General features: G+C 35.0%; 1 protein-coding gene across 4 annotated transcripts in view; it reads left to right on the top strand.

Moving 5' to 3' along the window:
- SYNCRIP (synaptotagmin binding cytoplasmic RNA interacting protein) overlaps positions 1–5,215 on the top strand; it is a 30,258-nt gene extending 25,043 nt beyond the window's left edge. For 2 of the 4 annotated variants that reach the window (XM_084890734.1, XM_084890737.1), the window contains one exon: positions 653–5,215. In XM_084890734.1, the coding sequence (XP_084746860.1) occupies positions 653–694 (42 nt within the window). In that variant the 3' untranslated portion in view covers positions 695–5,215. The remainder of the gene's footprint in view (positions 1–652) is intronic. The other 2 variants (XR_014795595.1, XM_084890735.1) reach the window with 2 other exon arrangements.
- The last annotated feature ends 3,514 nt before the right edge of the window (positions 5,216–8,729 follow it).

Genomic DNA, 8,729 nt, shown 5'->3' with positions numbered 1-8,729 from the left:
AGATGTTTGCTTCATGTTTCAAAAACAAATTGTTGAAAGCTAATGGGAACAATGCCTTAAGGCAGTGATTTTCTATCTTTTACATCTCATGGCACAAATTAATTACTAAAGTTGTGCAGCACACCAAGAAAAATACTTTTTGCTGATCTGACAAAAAAAAAAAAATATATATATAATTTTGATTCATTCACACCAGATTGCTATTGTATTGGCTGTTGCCATTTTTTAATTTAAAAATATAAGGGGAAAAGGGTTTAGTGGCCCTGACTAGTAAGTATTGCATGCTTTAAAATTTTGATTGCACACTGGTTGAAAATTGCTGCCTTAAGATGCAACTTCTGTTAGATATTTTTAGCTTTTTTTTCTTTCTTTTTTTTTTTTTTTTTTAATAAAATCAGTTTGTGAACAAAATGAGGTTTTGAACCCTTAATCCAGTCTTCCCCCACCCCACAAGGAACCAAAAGCAAACCAAAAACCTCAACTCCAAAGAAGCAAAAAGAAGTTAATAGTTATTAAAGGAAACTTTTTGGTTAGACTTTATATTAAGAATTACTTTGTTAAAGCTTCTATTTTTTTAATGTTATCATTATGTTTGTACACACTATAAACTTAAAGTGATTTATCTAACTGATTCCTTTTGTTACCTGGCTAGCAGGGAAAAGGGGTCGAGGCCGGTCCTGACCTGTTACAATGAAGACTGACTTGCTATGTGGGATTACACCAGAAGCTTGCAGTGGAGTAATGGTAAGGAAATCAAGCAACCTTAAATATCACGGCTGTATAGGAGCATATTCTTTTGCAGAAGACCTTCCTGTGAAGATCATGGAATCAAATACAGGACATTGAACTAATACTTGGACTTTGATATGAATTTCTTTAACAATTTTCTCTGCAGTGCAAGTTATTAAACTAAAGCTACTCTATTTTCCAAATGTGTTCCAACAGAAATTCTTCATAACTTCTAGCATGGTATCCTAATAAAGAATAAAGTTCTTCTCTTTAAAAAAATCTGCTCTTAAGTAGATTTTTCCCCTGTTTTTTTAAATTAAGGATCCCAGCAGTGGTTTTCTGAAAATATTCTCTTGAATTTGTGCATTTAAATTTTATTGCAGTGGTATAGATGAATACCATTGTTGGTATCCTTAAATTTTATTTCTGCTCACCAAGGTTAATCATGATTGTCTTTTTTATAATAATCACTTTTGAATTGTGTTCAGATATGCAGTTTCAGGTGTAATCATCAGAGCTGGTTAGTCAGGCATTCCAGATAGTGGTTCTTTTCAGAACCTTTTTTAAAAGGGTTGGTTAACTACCTCAGTAGCAGAGGATTGAACTATACCCTGTCTGTACTGTACATAGAAAATCTTTGTAGATAAAAGCAAGGCTTGTTAAATGATATGAGGGTAAGATTTTAATATACCAAATGTAACATTCTTAATTGCCTTTAGTTTCAGAGGCTTGTAAGACTTCCTCATGACCATCATAGCAGGCCTTGCTTTTGTCGTATTTTGTGGCTGAAAAAGCAGCCTTGCTTCTTCAGATATTGTAGTTACTTGGATGTATAATAGTTTAGCAAGATGTTACTTTTGTAAGACATCAGATGTTCAAAAAAGTGCATCCGAACTTGTACTAAATACTGCAGTGTCCCTTTATAAAAAGTCAGACTAAAACTGACAATTGTACAGCGAAGCCTGACATTTGGATATTTTGAAGTTTTTTCATAAATCATAGAGATTAGTATATGACTGTAGTTTAGCTTTTTAGGTAAAAGGTATGTTTCATTAGTGCATTTCTTACTGCTGATCACTGCAAAAACGTGAATCAGCTTTCCATTTCTTATGCAGGTCATGATAACTTGTAGAATAGAAAACAATCATTTGTGCTATGTTTTTAATTTTCTAAAGCACCTTGATGACAGTGAGTGTTCAGTGGTGAAGCATCCTCTATTGAATCACCCTCAAAAATTTTTTGGCCAAGTCCAAAATTGACAGCTCAAAGTCAAAAGTGAAATTATAGTTTAATTAGGACTTGGTATAAAGAAATCCCTTTTCCCCTTCCCCAAAGGGATACTGCAGTTATATCACTACCCAATAGGCACCACGATGAAGATCAGACTTATTATACTTAGGGTTTTATACACACCAGTTCCCCCAGTAAATGCAAATTTAACAAAATTTAGACATGTCATATGTTCACAATGCTCATGACAAACAATCATTTTGCATTCCTGCAAATAAAATTGTTTTATACTGTAAGCTGGAGGCGAGTGTAACTTATTTTTGTAATAAAGTTTTTATTTTTTTTATGTGTCATTAATATAAATGTGTGTTAGTATACAAATATTCTGGTTTAAAAACTTAGAATTGCACACATTTCGGTATGTTTATTTGTACTTAACATAATTTTAGAATAGTGGTTGCCAATAGCCTGTATGTTTCACATTAATTGGTTTTTTATGTTATCTTAATAAACCATTTTAGTATGTTGTATGTCAGTTACTGGGTTAGCTGGGACATAGAGTGTAATTTAAAATTTGTCAATAACTATTCATTGGAATATATGTAAATGTGCCTTGCCGGTTATTGAAACTTACCTACAAAATGAGTATGGGGTGACAAAAATTAGTTCTTGGTGCTTAATGAAACTTTCTGCCACTGATTTTATATATTACCCCGTGCTTTTTTAAAGTACATCTCTTTGAAATCTTAGTGTAAGTTTGAGGGCTACACAAAACATTTACATTGCATTTTGACAATATAATGAGTATAATAGGTTTGTGCAAAGTGGGTAAACTAAATGTAGCCTTCAGTAAAATTGAATCTCACTCAGTGTAATCTTTGGTGCTGGAATTTCCCAGTTCCAAGGAGTTAAATGATCCTATCAAAGAGGTCATTGCCATGCCTATTGGCACTTTACTGTCATATCCTTTTTAAGGGACACTGTCAAGGTGTTTAAGTTAATTCTCTATTTGTTGGGATTTTAGGATGGGTTTGTTTGGCTTAAATAAGAACTGCATTGTCACAGTTGAAAGATGAACATTTTTGTGAGTTCACAAATGTGTTCTTAAAACATTAAAATGTGGACCTGTGGGTTTCTAAGACTATTTGCCATTCTTAGTTTGGGGATTTGGGAGGGAAAACTGATATAAAGAAATTGTGAAGAATTGGTGGGTAATGTAAACAGTAGTGATGAAATATATACACACTCAAGTGAAATTAACTTGACAGTGTTCATTTGAATAACTGAATTCAAGCCATTATAATTTTAAAATTAAATATCATTTGCACTGTTCTGATAATGGGTGCAGTTTTTGAGCAATATAATCAGAGCTAAATATGCATGTAGTGATTAGTGATGTGAACAATTAAGTTCTAAGAAGAAATACTAACTGGTATTTTCAAACTTAAATTTCTGTAGTAAAATCAGTATCAAACTTATCAGAAATCAAGGAAAACAGGCAATGCATATAAACATACTTTGGAATGTTGTGTGGCCATAAAGCAATAATGCAATTTATATGGAATGTCATGGGATATGAGAAATGGAAATGCAAAAATAACTAATCCTTTAGTAAAATGTCAACCTGTTAAAAGGAGAATGTTAACTAATGTAGGTTATTGCTATTTGTGATTTGTTTATGGGTTCTTGGCTTTGACAGCTTCAAAGAATGGACAGATGACAAGTTAAAGAAATTTTGTATATATTGTCAAGGATGGGTCTTACATCCAAGGGTCAAGTTCCTTCCTTGGAGTAAAAAAATGTATCCTTAAATGCATTCTGATTGTTAGAGTTACCTAACCAAAACAGACGCAAGATTTTGTTTCTGCAGACTATTTGGAAATCAAAAGTGATCGTAAATTTAATCAGTTTTCAGAAAGTTGCTTTGTGAGAAAATTGTATTGAATATATTCTTTATATGGAAGATTTTTGGCCATTGCAATTGAATCAGATGTTCGAGATGAAGGAGAGATTGAGCACAAAAAGAGTGGTTGCACACTCATGATGGCAATTGTATCATGAGAAATTTACCAATTACTGCAAGTCTGATTTAACAAAATATATTTTCCTTGTGATAAAATATGAAGAACAGAAATGGATTGATGGGGTGACCTGGGGTATTCACTTGTATATAAGATATTTGAAAAGACTTATTTAATATCAGGGTGAACATCATGCTAGTTGGGCAAAATTGTCACATTCAGGATAGCTTTTTTGACTAAAAAATCACTTAACAGAAACAGCAGAAGATCACCTTGTTTTATAACAAAGTAAGTATGACATGTAGTCTATTTAAAGGGGAGAAATGAAAAAGCAGAAGGCATTTGTGCATTTAGGAGAGAGCGATTGAGTAAATGATTGCTCAGGTTTCTAAAACTTCAGGAATACCCACATGACCATTTTCTCCCCAGTGATGTATATAAAATTTTTATCTGAGCATAGGAATTCAGTGGTGGGTATAAAATGAATGAACTTAAGTAACAATACATAAAATGAACAGACTTCTGGGGATGATGTATAGTACTAATTACTCAGTAATCATACCACTCAATAGGGCATGCCACTACTTTTTCAGATGCTAATTATAAACCAATGTTCAAAGATGTTTTTAACTGTGGGCAAATTAGTAGACAGACATTTTGGTCTGTCACTTTTTAAAGTACTTAAGATACAAGTTCTATTAGCACCACAGTCTGCCTTCAGTAATACACCTAAAATATTTTCCAGGACCAGCAGCATTTAGTTTGGGGAAAAAAATCTTTTTTACAAATGCAAAACAGTATTAAAACTAATGCTCTGGTCCAAGATTAGGTTTTTAATGATATTAACAGTAGTCTGATAAACATTTAGAAGTCTGGCATGAGAAACAAAAGCTTGTACCTGATTAGTAGTTTTATTTAAAAAATAGTTCTGTTAGCTTATTTAAATTCTTTTACATTTATTTATCCATAGAATTTATATTTATTTCATTCCTTTTATCTCCCTGAAAACTGTCTGCAGGCTCTTTGATTTGGATTAGATGTGTGAAGTACTGTCTTTTGCCAAAAACCTCAAATTGTTCTTTTCAACGTAGTGGGTTTGTGCTTGTTTGGAGATCAGTTCAAAACCTATCTGTACTATCTGTACTGCCTCTGATGTTAAGATTTTATGTATAGCATAAGGAAGCTAGCTCTGACTATATTTTCCTAAGAATAAAGACCTATTTTTGTAGCATGTCTTAGGATCTCCAGGAGTCCAAGAATTATTGTGGGTGTCCTTCATCGTTCTTCATTTAACAGCTTTTAAATAGACACTTGGAATCAGAGCTCACTCACCTTTTTATTATCCATACATTCAAAGTAGCCAATGGTAAAAACAAATTCCCCAAGATCTCTAATTCAAGCACATGGTGGAGAAATGTACATAAATGTTGGTACTCAATTTTATTGATGAAAATATTCTGTGGTCATGCACATGAAAGAAGTTAATGGTAATTTCCATGCCCCACTCTGCAGTGTTCTTTCATATTCTCTGTCTGAAGGTTTGGAAATGAGATTTAGGTTGCAAGTAAATCAGGAAATGGGAGTGAACAAATGAATCTACTTAAATGTTGCACATTTAGATGACTGCAAGTGAGGTTAGGTAGGTGAACAGTGTAAAATGTGCTTCATAAAGCTAAGTTGGCAAATCAAAATTGGGAACTTGTAAATTTCTGGTGCTGGGTGGTGGGGCTGGGGTTGGCTAAGGCTAGGATCTCAAGGAGGGAACAGTAGGGGCAGTATTGGCTACTTTAGGACAAAAGTCCTTTTAGGTCACTTATTACAGAGGTTAGTTTGTATTTAGGGTTACCAAAATTTGATTAATGAACACTTTTGTCATCTTGTAACAATCACAGTTTTATACTGGAAATACCATGGGCATTTTGTAAACCATTTATGTTGCCTTTCTGGCTCCCTGAGCAGATAAACCAAATTAGTAGTTTTTTTCTGGTTGAAATAATGTAGAGTAAGACTCTTTGGGTTAGGGTGAAGTCCTAATAACTATGGAAGTTAGCATCTTCAGGTATTGCTGTTTCCTAAAGTGTATACCTAATAAGGAGTAAACTTAAGACAAAGATGACGGTATTTTAGAGCAATTTACAAGCCTCAGTGAAGATCTGATTTTTAATTTGTCTATAAAATGGTACAGGGGTCTTCAAACTACGGCCCGCGGGCCACATGCGGCCCGCAGAGGAGTCTGATCCGGCCCGCCAGGTTTTTTGGGCAGTGAGCGCAGCCGGGGTGTTACAGTAGGAATTAGTAGTTCATATAGTCCGGCCCTCCAGCTCTCTGAGGGACCGTGATCTGGCCCCCACTTTAAAAAGTTTGAGGACCCCTGGATCTGAGAATCTGCTGTCTGTAATGTTAATGAGTTGTCATTCCTCCTTTTTAGGCTTTTAACTTGTATTCTGGAAAGCTGCTTGTGACAAAATCTCAAAATGTTTTGGAGAGTATTTTAGGATGTCCAAGGGAATTGCCATCTTCTGTCACTTATGAACTTTAGTCAGTTTTGATGTGGATATTAAAGAATAAGACTAGAACTTGTTCACAATCCTATAAAATCTGTAAAAAATAGTTGGAGATTCCAAAATCTGGTCTTTCAAAGTATAGAAATGTCCAAAATAACATCACCTTTGGTGTGGCTCTTCTAAAGATGTTAACGTTATTTTTAAATATATTTTCACTGATTTCAGAGAGCTAGAGAAACATCAGTGATGAGGGGGAATTAGCTGCCTCCCACACATCCCGCACTGGGGCCTAACCCACAACCTGGACATGTGCTCTTTATTTTAAAAAATATATATATTTTATTGGTTGTTTAGAGAGAGGAAAGGAGAGGGGTAGAGAGTTAGAAACATCAATGAGAGAGAAACGGATCGCTGCCTCCTGCACACCCCCCCAACTGGGAATGTGCCTGGAACCAAGGTACACGCCCTTGACTGGAATTGAACTTGGGACCATTGAGTCCACAGGCCTACGCACTATCCACTGACCCAAGCCGGCTAGGACTAAATATGTTAATTTTAAATGAAGGGAATTTGAGTAATGGCATTTGTGTCAATTATTTGAAGTTTAGCCGAAACCAGTTTGGCTCGGTAGCGAGTTGGTCTGCGGACTGAAGGGTCCCGGGTTCAATTCCGATCAAGGGCATGTACCTTGGTTGTGGGCACATCCCCGGTAGGGGGTGTGCAGGAGGCAGCTGGTTGATGTTTCTCATTGACTTTTCTGGTTCTCTATCCCTCTTCCTCTCTGTAAAAAATCAATAAAATGTATATATTTTAAATTATTTGAAGTTTAGTGTTTCTTATGAGAATTATTAAATGCCAGCATTGCATTTGAATACAAAATTGCAAGACGAGGTGCACCTATTTATGTCATGAGTAAAGAAACCTTGTGGCTTCATTTTTAAAAGAATGTCTTGGTATTGATGTGGCTTAAATTGGAAACCTCGGGAATTAGGCCTCTAAAATGTGGCTCTAACTATTTTAACATGAAAAACTAGAAAAATATACTGATTGTGTTTCTCAGTATATTTAATATTTGGAATAAGCTTGGAGGGAAATGAGCTATATGTCAAATGTCATCTATCAATATAAGAATTGGCAAAATACGATTCTCTGCAATCCAATGTATATGTAATACACTAGTTTTTGCAAAATTTAGGAACTGGTTTCCTAGGAATCTTTATGGATATGTGCTGTTCCCTCTAGGTACTCCTTACTGCAGATTCATTTATAAATTAAAAGTTGAGCCGAAACCGGTTTGGCTCAATGGATAGAGCGTCGGCTTGGGGACTGAAGGGTCCCAGGTTCGATTCCGGTCAAGGGCATGTACCTTGGTTGCGGGCATATCCCCAGTATGGGGTGTGCAAGAGGCAGCTGATCGATGACTCTCATCGATGTTTCTAGCTCTCTATCTCCCTCTCTGTACAAAATCAATAAAATATATATTTTAAAAAAAAGTTGATGAAAAAGCTTTTTATTCTAAAATTAAAATAAGTGTTTAATTCTTGGTTTCCTAAAGATTATTTAGCATTTTAGGACAGCATAAGCAAAGCTAAGGGGCCCAGCTACAGATTCTGTAGTTAATTAAAAATATATATATTTGCTTATCCCTGCTTAATGCCTTTTTATCAGTCTATTTAAATTACTACTTTAAAGCTATTTAATTTCTATGTTGTTAGCCTTTAAGAATCGAAACTCCTCATGGCAGGGATGTCTCAATAGTGCTAGGTAGGCATTTAAAAATACTCTTGCAGATATTTTTCAGTTTGGTGGAAATTTAGTTTATTTGCTGAATTAGACTTTAATTGTGGCATGGTCACTTGAAATGAGAATCAAAATTTTAAACCACTTTTTAAAAAAATATATTTTTATTTTTTACAGAGAGGAAGAGAGGGATAGAAAGTTAGAAACATTGATGAGAGAGTCACCGATCAGCTGCCTCTTGCACACCCCCCACTGGGGATGTGCCCGCAACCAAAGTACATGCCCTTGACCGGAATCGAACCTGGGACCCTTCAGTCCGCAGGCCGACACTCTTATCCACTGAGCCAAACTGGTTTTGGCTAAACGACTTTTGTAACATGGATAGCTTTTTAAAAATTAAAGAGCATTAAACGGTCATGTCATCTAAGTTATCTGAAGAGCCACATTAAAGTTGTTTTTTAAAATATGTTTTTTTTAATTTCCTAGAGAAAGGGAGAGGAAGAGA

Source organism: Pipistrellus hanaki, assembly GCF_964339955.1.
Source record: "Pipistrellus hanaki genome assembly, chromosome: 7".
Classification (NCBI taxonomy): Eukaryota; Metazoa; Chordata; class Mammalia; order Chiroptera; family Vespertilionidae; genus Pipistrellus; species Pipistrellus hanaki.
Note: the sequence above shows the minus strand (reverse complement) of the source record. Positions and strands in the feature narration are given on the sequence as shown.